The 22,500-nt window shown below is 36.8% G+C and overlaps 1 protein-coding gene across 1 annotated transcript in view; it reads left to right on the forward strand.

Annotated features, from left to right (window-relative positions):
• Nucleotides 1-22,500, forward strand: part of LOC137635606 (dynein axonemal heavy chain 10-like) — a 145,886-nt gene that overhangs the window by 56,620 nt on the left and 66,766 nt on the right. Inside the window, 17 exon segments of the mRNA XM_068368067.1 lie at nucleotides 1,395-1,600; nucleotides 1,998-2,152; nucleotides 2,647-2,746; nucleotides 3,246-3,475; nucleotides 4,176-4,340; nucleotides 4,563-4,671; nucleotides 5,269-5,360; nucleotides 6,125-6,292; nucleotides 10,430-10,553; nucleotides 11,409-11,567; nucleotides 12,400-12,636; nucleotides 13,844-14,005; nucleotides 14,980-15,217; nucleotides 15,883-16,043; nucleotides 16,636-16,760; nucleotides 17,413-17,581; nucleotides 18,827-19,060. Coding sequence (XP_068224168.1) covers nucleotides 1,395-1,600; nucleotides 1,998-2,152; nucleotides 2,647-2,746; nucleotides 3,246-3,475; nucleotides 4,176-4,340; nucleotides 4,563-4,671; nucleotides 5,269-5,360; nucleotides 6,125-6,292; nucleotides 10,430-10,553; nucleotides 11,409-11,567; nucleotides 12,400-12,636; nucleotides 13,844-14,005; nucleotides 14,980-15,217; nucleotides 15,883-16,043; nucleotides 16,636-16,760; nucleotides 17,413-17,581; nucleotides 18,827-19,060 — 2,834 coding nt within the window.

Raw genomic sequence — 22,500 nt, forward strand, 5'->3', positions numbered from 1 at the left:
TCTGTATATCTAGTTATGGAACCTGGATTCAAAGGTGATTATGCATATCTAGTTCTGGAATCCAGATCCCAAAGATAATTATGCATATCTAGTTCTGGAATCCAGATTCCAAAGTACTTATGCATATCTACTTCTGGAATTTGGATCCCAAAGGCAATTCTGCATGTGTAGTTCTGGAATCCAGATCCAAAAGGTACTTCTGCATATCTAGTTCTGGAATCCAGATCTCAAAGGTACTTCTGCATATCTAGTTTTGGAATCCAGATCCCAAAGGTACTTCTGCATATCTAGTTCTGGAACATGGATCACAAAGACAATTATGCATATCTAGTTCTGGAATCCAGATTCCTAAGGTACTTCTACCTATCTAGTTCTGGAATCTGGATCTCAAAGGTAATTATGCGTATCTAGATTTGGAATCCAGATCCCAAAGGTACTTCTGCATATCTAGTTCTGGAATCTGGATCACAAAGATAATCATGCATATCTAGTTCTGGAATCTGAATCCCAAAGGTAATTCTGCATATCTAGTTCTGGAATCTGGATCCCAAAGGTATTACTGCACATTTAGTACTGGAATCTGGATCATAAAAGTAATTGTGCATATTCAGTATTAGAATCTTGATCACAAAGGTAATTCTGCCTGTTCAGTTATGGAATCCATATCGCAAAGCATTGTTTACACCTTTTTTTTTTTTTTGAAGCAGAAGAGTTCCTTAGTGATCAAAGCCTAAACTCTTTTGACAGTTTTTGGCAAATTAAACGAACAGGTTTCATCTCTCCAAAACTGAGCTTATTTTGGGTATTATGCTCCCAAAGCTGTGCTCATTTAGATAGGTTGTGGCGAATAACAAGTACTATGTTTTTCAAGTTCTAGTGAACGACAGGTGCTTTTATTATTATTATTATTATTATTATTATTATTATTATTATTATTATTATTATTATTATTATCCTAGTTGGAAAAACAGGATGGTGCTAGTCCTAGAACTCCAACGGGGAAAACATCTCAGTCAAGAGAAGATATTGGGAAATAAATAAACCATATATTAAAAGTAATGCACAAAAAGTACTTTAAAATCAGTAACAGCGTTAAAATAGATTTGTCATATTATAAAACTACGAAAAGAAACCTATGTCAACAAGACTACATTAAAACATATGGTGCAAGTGTGATCTGTGAACTTCTGAAGTTCCGTCGATTCAACTGACAAATTAGGAGGATCCTTCCACAACTGGAATAAAACCTCTCGATTACTGTGTAGCGTTGAGCCTTATAATGGAGAAGGCATGAATGTTAAAGTTAACTGCATACCTAGTACTACTAAGCGTACACTGTATGTACAGGATGGTACATTGTGACAGATAAGTAAGGTCATTCCACAATCCGACAGGTCCCGGCGGATGGCAAGTACAGCTGCCCGGCGAACTGCAATGGATCGTGTGGGAGTCAGGGCAGCTCTTGCAGACGGGTATTAAACCGCCGGAATTGGCAGTGCATCTGACCCTCCACTACCAGACGCTACAGACAGCGGCAATGAGTCTACATCTCACCCTCAATGATTACCATGCAGTACTTTCTGAACTCAGCCCAGTCCAGGTAACGTAATTATTATTATTATTATTATTATTATTATTATTATTATTATTATTATTATTATCAACTACAAGGATATTGGCGAAGATGTCAGAAAAAGCGTCAACAAAACTACTAATACAATTATTATAATTGATATTATTATTATTTTAATTATTATTATTATTATTATTATTATTATTATTATTATTATTATTATTATTATTATTATTGTTGTTGTTGTTGTTGTTGTTTATAATAATAATAATAATAATAATAATAATAATAATAATAATAATAATACTAAATGTTTATCAAAAAATAAACATTTCCAAACTATTTACATGAAATGAAGGACTAAATATCTTTGCCATTTAAACAAATGAACTCCGTGATGAAAATATTCCTCACCTTTAACCAGCGCGAACTTCTGAGAGCAGAGCTGGCTGGCGCCGAGAGAGTGCTGGCTGCGGGTCAGAGGGTGGTGACCTGGTCCCCAGCTGCCCTTACGCACTTCAGCGCCTCCTGCAAGGATGTCATTGAACACGTCAGGGCCTTGGCTAACAAACTCATGAGGTAGGAAGTATAGAGTCATGGTTCCTAACTGCTCAATCCGCAAAATAAGTTTGCGGGCTCTCTATCTCTTGATAGATAGGTGAAAAGCTTCTTCTACGTTTATAGTGTTCAATAGTGTTTATAGTGTTTAATAGTGCTTAATACAGTATTGGTTATGTTGATTTTTCGACTGATTTGTAATCATTAAAAGTAATTTGGGATTGTAAATCTAATATAACTGCCGTGGACACTACATTAACTATTTTGCAATAGCAATGTAACTTTAATATTATTATTTCCCTGTTAACTTGTCCTTTAATAGTAAGTTTCACTTAGAAATAATGCTCTTTAGTACACTAATAATAGTTTCAAATGATATGTATATACAGTGTATATTATATGATATTATATATGATATATATATATATATATATATATATATATATATATATATATATATATGTTTACGTTCGGGTAGTATTTCGCCTTGAGCACCTTCTTCATTCTATTTCCAGCATCACCCATCGACTGGAAGACTACTTAGCAACCATCCAGAGAACGAACTTGATGGAAGTGACTCCTGGACCATCAGCAAAGAAAACACCTTCCTTAATGGTCAGGATGCAAAAAAAAAAAAAGAAAAAAAATGAGAATAAATCACTAAAGATTCATAAATTCGACATTTCTGTTAGCCTATTATTATTATTATTATTATTATTATTATTATTATTATTATTATTATTATTATTATCAATTGCTAAGCTACAACCCTAGTTGGAAAAGCAGATGCTATAAGCAGGGAAAATAGCCCAGTGAGGATAGGAAACAAGGAATATTTTAAGAACAGTAACACCATTGAAATAAAAATCTCCTATGTGAACTATAAACGCTTTGACAAAACAAAAGGAAGGGAAATAAGAAAGAAAAGTGTTGCCAAATGTACCCTCAAGCAAGAGAACTCTAATCCAAGACAGTGGAAGACCATGGTACAGAGGCTATGGCACTACCCAAGACTAGAGAACAATGGTTTGATTTTGGAGTGTCGGGAGAATGAACGTATCCTTAGTGAACCCACGTATTCAGGACCACTCACGTTTTTCTATGTATCCTCCAGGAGCTGATGGAAGTCTGTAGCGATCGACGGGACGAGGTCCTTGAGGTCTTAGAGGAAACCTATGAAAAACTGGTGACGACCCTCGGGTCAGCAGGCCTCCTCCTGGACGGCGCCGAAGAAGGGGCGCCAGAGCAGCTGGCCATCCATATTCGAGCCGCCCCAGACCTCAAGTTGAGACTGAAGCCTTTCTTGGAGCACTGGAGACACAACGTCAAAGAGGCGATCATTCTGTGAGTAGTCAGTTATACGACACAACACTGTAATATCTGTATATTTCATATTGTAAAGTAAATGTTTCTCATTTCGTTTATTTCTGTTTTCTCTTCGTACTTTAGACTTTATGATTAAAACTGACTAATTTATTGGTTTGTCAACAGCCAGATTATATCATATAATCCAAAGAATGCTCTTCATTAGAAAAGATAAACTAATTCAGAATTGATATAATTGAAAATAGATACTCTTGTAACCATCGCCTTTGCAAGTTCCGTAAACTTTCTTATTACCTGTCAGATCAATTTCGTTTATAAGGAAGTTGTTTACCTTGGTCTAAAATATGATGGTATAAAACGAGTTTTCCGATTAAAGTGTTACCTTGTCAGGAGTGAAGATGGTTGTGAAGCAAACACAGGGTTGAGATTTAGTCTTAGGGTAAGTTAAGGATATGGCAGTTAAAAAGGGGGGTCGCAGGGGCGTAGCTCCCCGTAGGTAAGCAGGCAAGGATACGCCTCCTGTGTTAGGTTAGGTGAGGAGCCTTAGGTTAAGTGATGTTCTTGTATTTGTGTCCCTCTTGAAATATATTTTTGAAATTTTGCCCCCGGTCTGCCCCAACGAATTAAAAGGCTCCCAGAGTCTTGCTAATCATTAAAACTATCAAAACATGACCATAGAAAAATATCCTAAATTGAAAATGATTTTTATTTGTCGCAGGATGATGGTCGGAAGCATCCAGGGATTCGAGGAATGGCTGAAGGGAGACGCAGTTCTGTTTGGAGTGGAGGCCAATCTCTCCCAAACAGGATTGCTCACTCTTTCTCCTGCCCCCAACACCCTGGCCACGAACCTGGCGGACTCCCTTGGTCAGACTGTCAGATGGTAAATTTTGTTATTATTATTTCTTTTCAAATATATATAGATGCAAACATGAACTATAGAGAGGGAGACAAGAGATAAGTTATGCAATCCGAAAGTCTGAGAAGGTTTTAGTATGAGAGAGAGAGAGAGAGAGAGAGAGAGAGAGAGAGAGAGAGAGAGAGAGAGAGATAGTATGCAGTTGTATAAATATTTCTTAGATAACAATGACACTCCATTTTCCAGTGCCATGTCTTTCCGTCACTGGGCGGAACTGGACGACGGCACAGCAGCCCTTGATGCAGCGCCCACGGCAGATGATGACACCTTGGCGGCCACTACTTTTTATAGCCAGGTGAGAAAATATATCCATAACTTATTTACCAGTCTTTAAAATAAGTTATCAAAATTATCAACAACTTTATCGTAATTTCGGAGTTGATAACCATTTCTTTGGTGCTATTTAAAAGGAACAGAGTTTGTCATTACATTTCAATGAAATGAATTTAGAATATGTAGCATATTCAGTCACGGTTTTAGTGCGTTGAATAATTGTAATGCTAATTCAATAGACATATTTTTTTTTTTTTACATTTATGCAAATAAAAATTTATTAAAGCAGAAATAATGCTAAACAGTAACAATAAACAATGAAAAAGAAGAGAACACAAACACGTTGTAAAACAACGTTTGGGAGGGACAAGTACAGTTGAACACAATTGACCCTGGCACACCTCTCTCCGAAGAAGCGGATCGTGTCACACCCTTACTTTGCAGCGAGTAACCAAACAGATATTATAGGAAGAAAGGGCAGAGGTTGGGTTAGACTAAACACAGTAACTCGCCGCTCTGTAAGGATGTGAAAGGGTGCACTTCTTCAGAGCTAAGTGTACCAGAAATACCTGTGTCCAATTGTACCTCTTGGATCTTAATTACAGTTATCAAATTACAGATCTCAACAGATCCTCGTCTCCATGATGCTGTGGACAATGTCCAAAAGACGTTTGCGAAGGTCATCCATAAACTGGACAGGGACTTGCAAAAGTAAGCTCTTTGGTTTTACTCACAAGTTTCTTGACTCAGGTTTTTCCTGGGAGATTTGGTGCTGGCTGCTCGTTATAGCCTTGTAAGCCAGCTTCATCACTATAGCTTCAACTTACTATGATCCCATATCGCAAATTTCATGGTGCGCACACACACATTGTAATTCATCATCATCATCATCATCAGCCATTACTAGTCCAATGCAGAATAAAGGCCTCAGACATGTCCTTCCACTTTTCTCTGTTTAATGGTCTTTCTATGCCACCCCACACCCGCAGACTTTCTTAGGTGGCCAATCCATCGTCCTCTCTTACTTCCCCTGCTTCGTTTGCAATTTCTAGGGACCCATTCTATTATTCTTAATGTCCATCTATTATCTGTCATTTTCATTTTAGGTCCTGCCCATGTCCATTTCTTTTTCTTACAGGTTGTTAGAATATCCTTTGCTTTCACATCCATGTTTCTCTATCTGTCTTAGTGTTATCCCCACCATTCTTTCCACAGCTCATCATATATATATATATATATATATATATATATATATATATATATATATATATATATACTGCAGATACACATACACACACACGCACACATACATACATACATATATATACATATATATATATATATATATATACTGTATGTGTGGTCGCACCACGTAATTATTAACAGTAAGCATTTTGATCCGTCAAAATCTACACTCTCAAGGAACATAATATGTACTCTTATCCACTGTGACTTATTCTGGAGGTATTCCGCAGGTGGTACGCCTACGAACACGTGTGGAAGAGAGACAAGCGGGTGACGGTGACCCGCTTCTGCAGCGGCGGTCCCTCCGTCAAGCAATATGATGACAAACTGCGCTTCTACACCCACCTGTCTACCGAACTAGCCCAAGCTACGGGTCAGCTGACTCACGGATGCGTCAAGTATTATTATTATTATTTTCATTCTGAAGAATTGTGATAGTAGTTATAGTACTAGTGTCATTATAAAAGTGGATATAGAACTATAGTCAATTCTTTTTAGTGAGGTAGATTTATACCGACTTGCAGGAGTGCCCTTTTAGCTCCGAAAAGTTTCCTGATCGCTGATTGGCTGGACAAGATAATTCTAACCAATCAGATAGCAGAAAACTTTTCCGAGCTAAAAGGGCACAGCTGCGAGTCAGTGCAAATGTGCCTGATTCAAAAAAATTGAGTATGGTGTCATTGTAATAGTAGTTTTGGTATTATTGTTATTGTGATTGTAGTCATAGTACTAGTGTCATTGTTTATAATAGTAGTTATAGTACTAGTGTTATTGTAACAGTAGTTATACTACTACTGTCAGCAACACCAGTAAAAATAGTTACAGTAGTACTCGAGCTAACTATTATCATTATTATCGTTATTGCCATTATCATTAGTGAGGGTTGAAGAGCTAATGAAACCGGGGATAAAAAGTAAATATCAGGAAAGGTTGAAATGGCATATGATGAAGTGAGAGTAAGAGAAACTGGCAATTTAGAGGAGGAGTGGAAGTTAGTAAAAGAAAATTTTGTTGGGATTGCAAGTGATGTGTTTGGCAAGAAGGTTGTTGGAGGCAGCATGAGGAAGGGCAGTGAATGGTGGAATGAAGGAGTGAAGGTAAAAGTGGAAGAGAAAAAGAGGGCTTTTGAAGAATGGCTACAGAGTAATAGTATAGAGAAGTATGAAAAATATAAAGAGAAAAAGGTGGAAGTAAAGCGCAAGGTACGTGAGGCAAAGAGGGCAGCTGACCTGAGGTGGGGTCAGGGATTGGGTCAGTCATATGAAGAGAATAAGAAGAAGTTTGGGAAAGAAATGAAGAGAGTAAGGAAGGCTGGCTCAAGAATTGAAGAGACAGTGAAAGATGGAAATGGAAGGTTGTTGAAAGGAGAGGAGGCAAGGAAAAGGTGGGTGGAATATTTTGAAAGTTTACTGAATGTTGAGGATAATAGGGAAGCAGATATAATTGCTGTTGCAGGTGTTGAGGTGCCGGTGATGGAAGATGAGAATGAGAGAGAGATTACAATAGAGGAAGTGAGGAGAGCACTAGATGAAACGAGAGTAGGAAAAGCATCTGGTATGGATGGTGTGAGAGCTGAGATGTTGAAGGAAGGGGGTGTGACTGTACTTGAATGGTTGGTGAGATTGTTTAATATGTGTTTTGTGTTGTCAATGGTACCAGTAGATTGGGTTTGTGCATGTATTGTACCACTATATAAGGGTAAGGGAGATGTGCACGAGTGTTGTAATTCAAGAGGTATTAGTTTGTTGAGTGTAGTTGGAAAAGTGTATGGTAGAGTAATGATTAATAGGATTAAGGATAAAACAGAGAATGTAATCTTGGAAGTACAGCGTGGTTTTAGAAGAGGTAGGGGTTGTATGAATCAGACTTTTACAGTTAGGCAGATATGCGAGAAATATCTAGCAAAAGGTAAGGAGGTGTATGTTGCGTTTATGGATCTGGAGAAAGCGTATGATAGAGTTGATAGGGAAGCAATGTGGAATGTGATGAGGTTATATGGAGTTGGTGGAAGGTTGTTGCAAGCAGTGAAAAGTTTCTACAAAGGTAGTAAAGCATGTGTTAGAATAGGAAATGAAGTGAGTGATTGGTTTCCGGTGAGAGTGGGGCTGAGACAGGGATGTGTGATGTCGCCGTGGTTGTTTAACTTGTATGTTGATGGAGTGGTGAGAGAGGTGAATGCTTGAGTGCTTGGACGAGGATTAAAACTGGTAGACGAGAATGACCATGAATGGGAGGTAAATCAGTTGTTGTTTGTGGATGATACTGTACTGGTTGCAGACACAGAAGAGAAGCTTGACTGACTAGTGACAGAATTTGGAAGGGTATGTAAGAGAAGGAAGTTGAGAGTTAATGTGGGTAAGAGTAAGGTTATGAGATGTACGAGAAGGGAAGGTGGTGCAAGGTTGAATGTCATGTTGAATGGAGAGTTACTTGAGGAGGTGGATCAGTTTAAGTACTTGGGGTCTGTCGTTGCAGAAAATAGTGGAGTGGAAGCAGATGTACGTCAGAGAGTGAATGAAGGTTGCAAAGTGTTGGGGGCAGTTAAGGGAGTAGTAAAAAATAGAGGGTTGGGCATGAATATAAAGAGAGTTCTATATGAGAAAGTGATTGTACCAACTGTGATGTATGGATCGGAGTTGTGGGGAATGAAAGTGATGGAGAGACAGAAATTGAATGTGTTTGAGATGAAGTGTCTAAGGAGTATGGCTGGTGTATCTCGAGTAGATAGGGTTAGGAACGAAGTGGCGAGGGTGAGAATGGGTGTAAGAAATGAGTTAGCAGCTAGAGTGGATATGAATGTGTTGAGGTGGTTTGGCCATGTTGAGAGAATGGAAAATGGCTGTCTGCTAAAGAAGGTGATGAATGCAAGAGTTGATGGGAGAAGTACAAGAGGAAGGCCAAGGTTTGAGTGGATGGATGGAGTGAAGAAAGCTCTGGGTGATAGGAGAATAGATGTGAGAGAGGCAAGAGAGCGTGCTAGAAATAGGAATGAATGGCGAGCGATTGTGACGCAGTTCCGGTAGGCCCTGCTGCTTCCTCCGGTGCCTTAGATGACCGCGGAGGTAGCAGCAGTAGGGGATTCAGCATTATGAAGCTTCATCTGTGGTGGATAACGGGGGAGGGTGGGCTGTGGCACCCTAGCAGTACCAGCTGAACTCGGTTGAGTCCCTTGTCAGGCTGGGAGGAACGTAGAGAGTAGAGGTCCCCTTTTTGTTTTGTTTCATTTGTTGATGTCGGCTACCCCCCAAAATTGGGGGAAGTGCCTTGGTATATGTATGTATGTATGTATTAGCACTATTACAGAAAACAGATGACATAGTAATAGGAGTTATAGTAAAAGTAGTATTATTATTAGTTAAAAAAGGACAGGTAGCTATTTGTGCACTTATGAAGTAAAAGGAAGTGTAGCAGATGATAAATAGAAGTACATGAACACCAGGGAACTCCGAATAAGAGAGTGGGGAGCGGGAACTTTATTTGACAAGAATATAAATAAGTTGACAACATAAAAAAATCAACTTTTATTAGTGTTAATTCGATTAACGATTTCTTTCATTATTTAGTCATTTATTTCCCTAGAGCATACTATTGTAATACAATTACGCCATATTTAAAACATTGATTTATCAATATTCAAGAATTGAAACTCATTGGATATATTTACTGAGATAGAAAAATCAAACTAATGATAATTTTTTAATTTTCATATCCTATAATGAATAAATTTCACATCTTAAAACAGTATGATTGCTTATTAATATTCACATTTTGAAATGTAATAATTACTTTTTTAATTAATCAAATATAAGTAGATACTATTTATTAGTCACACCTTAAAAGTTATTACGTATAATGGCTTAATAATATTCATATTGAAAAGTTGTAGAGCAATGATAAATCATCAACTTTTAGATCTTGAAACAAAGTACCACTGTACTAGCCTCTTATAGGCTACAGTGATAACATATTCGCCTAACATTTGCATGGCTGCAGATCGATCTCAGACCGGGACCGTGATTTTAAGCTGTTTACTAGGGAGGCCACTACTGTGTTTGGGCACCACAGTTGGTGTTTGGGATTGCACGGCTAACGTTCTGGTGAGCATCTATTCTGATGAAACTGGAATTGAAACCAGACACCTTTAATGTGCACATCTTGTACTGGGGATCGAGTCCCGATTAAATTCGATAGTTTCTTATATTGTCTGGAACCTCACCATCCTTATAAATAAAGGACGTGGAGTTTTGGGGAGCCTATAGGACTACCTTCAGTCATCAGCAGCCACTACCTTGCCCTTCTCTGTCCTAGCTTGGATGGAGAGTGGTCTTGGGCGCTGATCATATATATGTATGGTCAATCTCTAGGACATTTTCCTACTATCTAGGGCATTGTTACTGCCCCTTGCCTTTGCCATTCATGAGCGGCCTTTAAACCTTTAAACATCAGAAACTTCCTACGCATGAACACGATAATCTGGTATTTATTATCATCCACGAGCAAGTCCTGCTAATTCCACTCTCTCTATTTGCTGTCAGCCTGAATGTGCGAGGGCTGGTGAAACAGGTGGTGAAGCACATCGACGAATGGATGAAACTCCTGGGTCAAGGACTTCTGCAGGAGGCCAGGTCAAAGATGCAACACGTCTTGCACCAAATTACGGTGGGTTTTCTGGGAGGGGATCGCGTGAACGCCTTTTGTTGTTGTTGTTGTTGTTGTTTTGTGGTAGGAGGGGGCCCTTTACCGTTATTGTTCATTTGTTAGTCTGCGCTGTATTGTGCATCCATTTAATATGTATACACATCAAATACTGTATACAGCGGTATTTGCAGATATAGTTGCATCTACATACATATTTATATATTCATATATGCATATATATTTATATACAATGTATATATATATATATATATATATATATATATATATATATATATATATATATGGGTGTGTGTGTGTGTCTGTAAGCTACTTATATACACATGCTATATATATATATATATATATATATATATATATATATATATATATATATATATATATATATATATATATATATATATATACAATGTATATATATATATATATATATATATATATATATGGGTGTGTGTGTGTGTGTCTGTAAGCTACTTATATACACATGCTATATATATATATATATATATATATATATATATATATATATATATATATATATATATATATATATATATATATATATATATATATATTTATATATATACATACAGACATACCTACCGTATGTAAATATGTATACACATAATACATACATATATGTGTATATATGTATATATATATTCATATATATATATGTATATATATACAGTATATATATATATATATATATATATATATATATATATACAGTATATATATATATATATATATATATATATATATATAGATAGATACTGTATATATATCCAACTTATTTGTTTCCAAGATCAATACCAACCTTCTCAACTAGTCTTCTTCTTTTTCCCTCTTTAATAGACGATTAACCGCGCCCTGCAGAAGTCTCCTGATGACCTGACGGCGCTGACGGTGGTGATGAAGGGCGTGGGTCAAGTCAGCTCCGAACAGGCTCACCTTCACACGGCGCTTCTGGACGTCAGCCAGATGTTCCACACTCTACAAGTGTATGGAATCGAGGTATAGTGAGTGAGAGAGAGAGAGAGAGAGAGAGAGAGAGAGAGAGAGAGAGAGAGAGAGAGAGATATTTAAGGTTAACAATCGGTGTTGGTTGATTTAAGCTTTGAAACTTGTTTTCCGTGGATATAATACTATTGTTACAAATATGTGTATATGTGTATGTGTGTGTGAAATATATATATATATATATATATATATATATATATATACATACACACACACACACACACACACACATATATATATATATATATATATATATATATATATATATATAAATATATATACATACGTACATAGAGAGAGAGAGAGAGAGAGAGAGAGAGAGAGAGAGAGAGAGAGAGAGAGAGAGAGAGAGAGACAAGTCAATGTGAATAGGTATGGAAGCAAATCACCGACAATGGAATATATGCAGACAACAGGATCTCAACGACTTACAATACAGATTGCATTATATCAATTCCATTAAAATTCGTCACATGAGATCTTTTCGTCAGATATCGTCAGTGACGTAACACGGTTTTGGAGAATCACAGGAGCTTAGCCTCACTTCACATGAGCGGATTGACGCCGCGATGTTTTGTCCGCGCGGATTGGAAATCATTGAAGATCAGTGAGGCCAGGTCTTTCACATGCTTCCCGCCCGGTATTTCCGAGCGGCAGTAATTTACCAGCCACGCACACTGCTAACCCAGTGTAGTGGCTTATAAAAACTACGAGACTGCTCGGAAAATCGTGTGAGGGCATTATCTAATAACGAGCGGAAATATTTCCGTATGAAAAAAAAAAAACCGCTCTTGTGAAGCCAGCCTTAAACTTTTCTTATTCGTAGGTACCGAGACGGGACTACGAACAGCTAGACGATACCTCGGCCCGCCTAGAAGTACTTCATCAGACGGCAACTGGTGTTCAGAAAGCAGTTGAACCTGTGCAGCAGCTGTTCCTGACGAGCACCCAGAGGAAGATCGAAGATTTCAGTGACACGGTGCGAGAATTCCACAAGAGGTTTGAAGAACAAGGTCCTGGTTCCGTCGGGGAGGATTTGGAAAGGGGCGTGGTTCTACTGAAGGTTAGATTTTGTTTTCTCGGTTTGAATCAACTTTTCTTAAATTCAGGCTTGAAATTCTTAATAAAAGTTACTACAAGAGAGATAATAATGGATGGTACTTTTTATTAATAACATTATATGTTCCCTTGACTAATTCATAACATGTTGCCTTGTAATTAACCTTCAATGAAGTAGGTTTAATGTTATGATATTTGCATTGAAATATCTTGTATTTCATGATACAATTGATCGAAATGAGGTTACCTTTTCTTTAACTAATGATAACGTTTGACAAAAAGTTGACTAGTAATTATAAAGCTTCAACTTACTTTTTCAAGGCGTTGTTTTAAGTGCCTGAAATGTTTCTCCATTCAAATAGTGCTTTTGGATTTATGGAATTTGGACAATGTGATCCGGCGCAGGGACTGGGGAGATCATTCAGCGCATCACAGGTCATTTTCTCGTGAACTTGCATTTCATTTTCAAATTCCATCACATGGCAGTCTCGTAAAAAAAGAAAATTTCATATTATACTAAATATGTCACAGCATAGTCGTTAAGACTGAAGTTTTATTATTATCTTCTGATACATTCAATTTTGACCGGTTCCTTTTAATTTACTAGAGTTGGTGACAGGGGTATCTTTCCTTTTCAATAAACTCCACCTTTTAAAAATATATTTTCCTTCGAATTATATGTGGTCGATAATTACATCAATTACCCAATTTAAACTACTTTTGAATTCAAGACTCTAGCATCCCATTCCATCATACTTTCATTATTTTTATACTGTTTATAGTAATACGTTTGTATTTCTTTTATCCAGTATTGCGTTCATTGCATCATAGAATTCACGAGAACTATAATTTACATTTGTAAGATTAACCCTTTCTTCTAAGAATGGTATCTCTCTTCAGACTTCAATATCCTATCAATGTACAGGCGGACACAGGAACTCCTAGCGCACTTCGCTCTGAGGAAATACACCCTGTCACACCCTTACCCCGAGGCTAGTAACGGAACAGTTTTTGCAGGGAAAGATAACAAAGGTGGTTGGTGGGGACAGAGAAGTAACTTGTTGCGCAGTAATGGTGTGATAAGGTGCACTTTCTCAGAGTGGGGCGTGTCAAGAAGTCCTGTGTCCAACTCCTGGTCCAGCTGTTTATTACTTATCCTATTCGTGCGTCTATTGTATATTTCCGACTTCCCTATTCCTCTTCTTTTACAGGAATATTCAGTTGAGGTCGAAGAGTTGTTGAAGATCCGCCGAGCTCTGGACGAAGAAGAGGATATTTTTGATCTGGCTGCCACGCAGTACCCTGGATTGGACAACGCCATACACGTCCTGAGCCAAACGAAGGGTGTCTTTGCTATCTATCAGAAATTGAGGGTAAGTTAACCCATTTTCATTTCAGTTTAGTTTGTGGTCTGCTTAACTGATTTTCCACTAAAGCCGAAAAGCTTTTATATACTGCAAGACCCTTTACCATATTCACAAATACCTACTCATAAATGACGTTCACTGGATAACACTATTTATTTTGGGATGTCAAAATGAAAATATGACCAAATTCAATGACATGAATGCAGTTTCTAAGTAAGTCATTGCAAGCTTAGAATAATCGATACCATCGGCATAACCACAAAGAATAACGAAATTAAGATTTCATGTTTGTTAACTCTTATCTAAAGATTAAATTAATTCTTCAACGAAGGTAAACTCACCTGGATTTTCATTCTTAGCCAAAGAATGCAGTTATTTCGAATGATATAGCTGCTCTATTGATAAAAGATCTTGCCCATTAGAATTTCCATTATGTATGACGCAGAGGCTACGTGGTAAAACATGGTTATTTTTGTTCTTTTGTCTACAAAAATATCCCCAGGTTATCAAAATATATTGAAGTAAATTTTCCTTATAAGATTACTTTTAACTATGGATATCTGTAACTAATACTTAAAGTATCTAAAAACATAAACTAAATTTCGAACCAAACTGAATGATGCCTCTATTATATGATGTTAGTAAAATTATCAAGATTTACTTTATAAAAAAGTGGCAATAGAAAACTAGTGGTTTTCATGGGAAGGTAGATTGCTCCCTTGTGACAAGAGAGCCAAAAGGCTGATGGCTCTGTTTCAGATCTGAGAAATAACTGCAGCTCATCTACCTACATATTTTCAAACTACATTTCGGACACTCAATCCCAGGAAAACAGACAAACTACTCTTTAAACTAAATTGAATGTACCATGTACTAGTGTACATTTTTAGCTTTAATATTCCTTTATCAATGAACGATAATAACATTTTCCGGCAATTTTTTTTTTTCTATCGATTTCTGTCTTTTGCTTTCTTTGTCAGACAATTGAAACAACGTGGAAGACGATGCGTTGGCCGACGGCAAAACTAGACGAACTGAAGCATCAGGTCGAAGGAATTCAGAAGGACCTGGCTGAATGCGAAGGGTCCCAGGACACAGAGGTCGGACGCTCCCTCCACCAACGCCTTCAGGACCACTCCAACAGTCTGGAAGTCACAGCTGCCCTGAGGCAGTCGGCCGTCCAGCCCCGCCACTGGCAGAATCTCGTTGCATCGGCAGGTGGTTATAATGAGAAATCTTTTGGTTGGTAAATTAACTTATGTTCTTTTCATCATAGGAGTGATAAGTATTCATGGACGACACTCTGTTAGACATTGATGTTTTTCTTCATATTGACTTTTAGTTATAGTTACTTGACTGATCTAATCATATTGAAACCGCTTTTGTTTACATTATCATCGAACAGAAACTGCTAGACACACGGTTGAATCTTGACATTGGTCTTACCTTAATAATACAAGCAAACACATTAAAGGACATGTCATGGTGTTAGTTCTAAGAAGTTTCTGACTAGGTTCTCTCTATTGTTCATTTTATACCCATTCGTGTGACTTTATGAAAAAAAAATAACAATCTACTATAATCAACAAAAAAGTATCACACGAGAGTTGAGCAGATATTCATGCTATAGCTTTAATCCTCAAAGGGCTCATTTCACCAAGACATCCCGGATGACAGCTGTGATCTCAGAGACCAGAGCGTGGCTTAGTCGTTGCTGGCCGATAGTTAGTCCCGCCTCGGTCTCCCATGGTTCACAGAGAATTTGCCCGTGACCGAAGGAAACCAGAACTACGATTATAGTCGCGCTTGATCGCGTGTTATTTTTCAAAATCGTACTCGATAAAATGATCACTTAAACCTATCTATTTTTCATTGGACCTCAGGGTGCAAGGCCGACTGGGTTGGAGGAAGAAGTATGAGCAGTGTGAGCGTCTGGGACGTCCTGGAGCTGCGTCTCTCTCGACATCCCCTCATGGTGGCCACAACTGTAGCTGTAGCCATCAAGGAGAACATTTTGAACAATCATCTTATCAATATAACAAATGTAAGGTGGTGGGAGAGTTTTTGTCCTAATATTAAATAGACATATTTTCTCTAATATTATTTACCCTTTTTAAGGGGGAGTGATGGGTGGGAGCCATGTGTAGTGTTGCTATTATAATTGATGTATAAGAAAGAAACATTCTATTTTCATAACTTATAGATATGTACTTATTCTTTTTTCTTTAGTATAGGTTTTGGTTAAATTTTTCTCCAATTTGACTCATGATTGGCAATATATGATTATTTTTGGTTGACTATATTCGCCCGTGACTTTAACTACATTTTTAATTCAACATTGTAACAAATGCAGTGGCCTCTTCTGTACTATGTTATATGCCGTATAGTATCAAGAATTGTTATTTTTCAAAGTTTTCAAAATTTTATAACAGTACAAAGAGAGCAGTCATTCAATAACGTTCAAATATTGACTTGATTGAGTTATTTTTAGGGGAAAATTACTTCTTTTAGTTATTGTTTTGTCTATCTAGTCGAATGGTAATAGGGAATTCCTTGAGATATTTTACGATTTCTTTTAATTATTCAATTTGATATAATTTTCATATGACTAAATCTGGTTATATCTCTTATTTCAGTGTTGGCAACATGCTAGACTGACCATAGTAACGGCATCTCCCCTGTGGTACGTGGATGGGGTGGATGACCTGCTACAGCATTTGCACCATCATAACCTGGCGCTGAAAACCCTGAGGAGTACAAAGTACGCGCTTTTCGTCCAACAGTTTTCCCTTCTTTAAAGATTTATACCTAAAACATACAATGCTATTATTATAGGATACATTTCCTTGCTCGCTGAAACGTAAATCTTGGCTACTTTTCCTTCTGGTGGTTTCTATGGAGTGGAGAGGATTATGATGAATTTGTGTCATGAGGCCCAGCGATGGAGCCAACTCCCCTATGTAATAAAGAGTAATGTGTCTGGCTATATACTGTATGTAATTATATTTCTTTTCTGTCACGCCCAGTGGCATTGCCATATGCGTGACTACTCGGTCTCTCCCGTCCCTCGGGTAAGCGGGAGAGGGAATAATCATACCCAGATAAGAGAGGGTACCCCGATAGGTACACAAAAGCACAATCTCCCACAAATTGCCAAAACTGCCTTGTTGTAGTTAGAAATAGAGAGGGGTGGGGAGGGTTGAATTTGCGTGTGTTCATATCTATCTAAATATTTAGACGTGATTTCTTATAGCTCGGGTACACTAGTATGTAAATAAACATTCAACTGATCTAAAGCTTGTCTGGCAAGTTATGGGCGTTTCTGCCTCTGGTTAGCCACAATCAGGCGAGAAGGAATTAAGTTTCAGTCGTATCAAAAACCAAGTTTCAGACTGCCACTTGTTTAATTGCAGATACTGCCGTCCCTTCGAAGTCGAAGCCAGTCGCCTGGCCAAGACGTTGGTGAAGATCGAAGACCTGCTGGAAACGTGGAAGAGCACCCAGAGCAGAGTGATGCTTCTTCTTTCGGCCGCTGTCAGTTCTTTGCTCGACACTTCGGTCCTCAAGGTTAAACACAGGCAGGTGAGAGCACTTTCAGAACTGATTCATCTTCCTCGGTGTCTATGATTTTTTTTTTTAGTTTTTTAGGATGGGTGCAGATGAACTAAATAGTTTTCTTTAAGTATCTTTCAAAAGGAAAGTGAAAAGAAGTCTATTTGGAGAGGTTTGATATATTTGTTTTAGAATAGTAATGAATAAAATTTGGTTTCTGATTCCATTTTGCTTACGCCAAGAACGAAGAGAGAGAGAGAGAGAGAGAGAGAGAGAGAGAGAGAGAGAGAGAGAGAGAGAGAGAGAGAGAGAGAGAGAGACGAAATATGTCAAATGCCTTTTTTATTAGGATTAATCAGAGGTCCTGGTATAAACCACAACAATTCCATACTTGGTAATCAAAAGAATTAAAAAGGTAAGATGACGTTCACGGAAACTACTTTGATAAGACATGATTCGAGTTCCATATCAATCAGGAGGTTTCATAGTTAAATATGCAGTGTTAAAGAGACAGGAAACACCACGTGTTTATTGTTAATTTATCTACGAAACGTCCATAGCCTTGTTATGTCCTTTTTATTATTATTATTATTATCATTATTATTATTATCATTATTATTATTATAACTAGCCAAGCTACAACCCTAGTTGGAAAAGCAAGATGCTATAAGTCCAAGGGCTCCAACAAGGAAAAATAGCTCAGTGAGGAAAGGAAATAAGGAAATAAATGAACGATATAAGAAGTAATGAAAAATTAGAATAAAATATTTTGAAAACATTAACAACATTCAAACAGATATTTGATATAGAAACTATAAAATAACATAAAAACATTTGCTGCGAGTTTGCTGCAGTGTACTCACTTGGAAATAGGAATTAGAGCAGTGAATTTCCGGTCTCCCAGTAATTTCAAAAGATAAATTAGTGAATGATTGTGATGTCTTTATCATGGTAAGGAAATTCATTCCTCCTCTTTTGTTATGTCAGTATCATTATGACCATCGATTTTATTGTTTTTGATGCTTGCGATTATTATCTTTATTATTATCATAATCATAATTATCATTATTTATATTATGCTGATTATCTTTTATTATTATTATTATTATTATTATTATTATTATTATTATTATTATTATTATTATTATTATTATCATTATTATTATTATTATTATTATTATTATTATGATCATCATCAAAATAATCATTATTGACATTCTCATCATCACTATTACTATCACGATCCTTATCATTACTATGATCATCATCTGCCAGCTGATCGAGAGAACAGAAAGAAGGCCCATGATCCTCGAACTGTCAGCCAACGAAGGCTACGTCCAAGAGGTCTCAAGCCTGAAGAAGGAAGCCAGCATCTTACTGCGCCGTCTGTCCCAGTGCCTGTCCAAACCCCGCAGACAGTGTTCCCGACTGTATCTGCTGACGGATCACGAAATGACGCGTCTGCTGGCCGAGCCTTCCTGCAAGTTGCTCAGCGAGGTTTCTTATAAGGTATCTTGCACACAGGGAGGGAATTGTTTTTTTCTTTATATCAGACTGTCGATGCATTAGCAAATGGAAGTCATTTGTAAAAAGAATATATGTGTTTATATATTTATATATATATATATATATATATGTGTGTGTGTGTGCGTGTGTGTGTATATAAATGTGTGTGTGTATGTTTACACACACACACACACACACACACACACACATATATATATATATATATATATGTATGTATATGCATACACATAGACACACACACATATATATATATATATATATATATATATATATATATATATACATACATGCAGTATATATACGTGTATATATATTTATATAAACAGTATATATATATATATATATATATATGCATACACATACACACACACACATACATATATATATATATATATATATATATATATATATATATCTATATATATATATATATATATATATATACTATATACATGCATACAGTATATATACATGTATATATATTTATATAAACAGTATATATATATATATATATATATATATATATATATATATATATATATATATATATATATATATATAAATACTGATTGTTTTCCCCATTAGAAGGTTAGAGCATTCTGCTTGGCAAAATAAATGTCTAGGGCTGAAGTTACTGTCAAGTGCCAAAAAGAGGGCACCTCTTTTTGGCTCCTATCGGGATTGCAAAACGGGCCTTGCAAAGGCAAGCCATCTCTGCCACTTGACAGGAACTTTTCCTACATATCGAAGATCGAGGCAAACCGTTGAAACTTGAAAATTCATAAAAAGCTTAGTTTTACAAACTTCTAGCGTTGTTGTTTCCAATGACTTTCGTTCAAAGGTTTCATTTTCCCTGAAGATTGGTTTTAGGAAAACTGATGTAAATATGGAGAAAAAAAAGCTGATTGTAAAAGAAAGTAACAGCATTTGTTGCATGAAATTTAGCCAATTGAACTATATATATTAAGTGAATCATTATGAAATGAACTACAATAATAAAAGTTTACAAATCTACTTCATTTAACTTAATTTGATTTATGGAATTTGTGCTCATTAACCCGGCGTTGGGGTCTTTAAGGCCATTCAGTATACATGGACAGCTGGGAGAAAACCTTTCAGTTCACTAAGAGTTTATATAGGAAGCGGGAACGGAGAAAACCTGGCGTGAGCCACAAAAATAATTGCCAGTAAATATTTTCTTACAAATCTGTCTCTTACGGGATGTTACGTGTGAAGCTATTACTATAAAAAATTAGATATTACTATAGGAAAGTTACATAGACAGAATTCTGATTGTGAATACCTTTACATGGTGAAAGGATTTCTGTATTTCTCTGATCAGCAAAGTTATACTAGTTAGTGTCCCTCATATTAATAGCTTGGTTTGCTGTGAGCGATCAGACAAAAATCTCCCACCATTACCAATCCGCAGTGGCCGGCGAGGTGAGGAAAATGATCAAACCCCAGACATGAAATAAAGACATGTTTGAGGCCTTCTCCGCAGTGGATTAGAAACGGCTGTATTTGCGGTTGTTGTTGTTGTTGTTGTTGTTGTTGTTGTTGAACAAGATTCAGAGAAGAAGAATCATTACCAGCAATTAAAATGGTTTAGCGACTTGGTTAATTATTGTTCACAAATTATTGCCTTCTTATCTTATTAAATTTATTCACACCCTTTAGCCCCATGTGACATATTCTATATCCAGTGATTTCCAATAAAAAGTATACGACCATGTAAACTAGGTCTAAAGTAATTCACCAGACTATGTTTGTAAAGCACTTACAGTATTTATTATCATCACTTCCTACGACTATTAACGCAAAGGGCCTCGGTTAGATTACCCCAGTCGTCTCTATCTTGAGCTTTTAATTCAATACCTCTCCATTCATCATCTCCCACGTCACATTCCATAGTCCTCAGCCATTTACGCCTGGGTCTTCCAACTCCTCTAGTCCTTGTAGAGCCCAGTTGAAAGTTTGGTGAAATAATCTCTCTTGGGGAGTGTTAAGAGCCTGTCCATACCATCTTCATATACCTCTCACCATGATCTCATCCAAATATGTCACTTGAGTAATTTCTCTTATAGTTTCATTTCTAAACCTCTCTTGCCATTTAGCTTTTAATGTTCCTCTGAGGGCTTTGTTCTCAAATCTACAAAATCTGTTGGATATTGTTTCATTGTCATACCACGACTCATGTCCATACAGTAACACCGATCCCACTAAACTGATATATAGCCTGATTTTTATATGTGATTTCAGGCGATTTGATTTCCAAATTTTACTTAACCTAGCCATTGTCTGATTTGCTTTTTTCAATCTTTCATTAAACTCCAATTCTAAAGATCCTGTATTAATAATCATAGCTCCTAAATATTCAAATTATTCCATCTCATAAATCCTTTCTCCTTTCAATGATATTTCATCTTCCATTTAATATTCCGTTCTCATAATCTCTGTCTTTCTTCTATTTATCTTGAGCCCAACCTCATGTGATGTTTCATGCAATCTGGTAAGCAATCGTTGCAAGTACTGTGGCGTTTTGCTAATGAGGACAGTGCCATCAGCATACTCTAGGTTCGCTAATTTCCTGTTACTAATCCAGTCCGATCCTTCTCCGCCATCCCCAACTGTTTTCTGCATTACAAAATCCATGAGGAGGATAAACAACATAGGTGACAACACATTCCCTTGGAGAACTACACTGTTCACTAGAATTTCATTTGACAGGGCTCCACTAACATTAACTTTGCACTTGCTATGCTCATGAACAGACTGAATTTAAGAGGAACTACATAATAACGCAGGACTCTCCACAAAATTTGCCGATGCACACTGTCAAAGGCTTTTTCATAGTCCACAAATGCTATCAAAAGTGGATTTCTATATTTTACACACTGCTGTACAACTTCAACCTTTTCTAAATTATGTTTGTTTATCTCTCAGCTTTTCATCAACTTTTCTCTCTAGTCTCTTTAGAATAAACATACTATATATTTTTATGACAACTGACTTAAGTGATATGCCTCTGTAATTATTGCAATCAATCAGATTTTTTTTCGCCATTTTCACCAACACTCCTAGCTCCCACTCATTAGGTTTTGCCTCTTCTCGCCACATTCGACAAAATAATCTCGTAAGTATTCTAAGAGTCACTTCATTTTCGGCCAATATCATCTCAGCTGTTATTCCATCTTATCCATTTGGTTTCCATCTCTTGAGTTTTTTAATGATATCTTCGACTTCAAACAAACTTAATTCATTCATGGCCACATCAAGGTCTTCCTCAGCTTCAGGTATATTAATTAAATTATACCCTTCATATCTCCTATTCATGACCTCACTAAAGTGTTCCATCCAACGTTGCCTTTCTTCATCTTCTGTTGTTATAACAGATCCATCTCTCTTTTTAGTGGGTATAT

The sequence above is a fragment of the Palaemon carinicauda genome, chromosome 3 (genome assembly GCF_036898095.1).
Source record: "Palaemon carinicauda isolate YSFRI2023 chromosome 3, ASM3689809v2, whole genome shotgun sequence".
Lineage (NCBI taxonomy): Eukaryota > Metazoa > Arthropoda > Malacostraca > Decapoda > Palaemonidae > Palaemon > Palaemon carinicauda.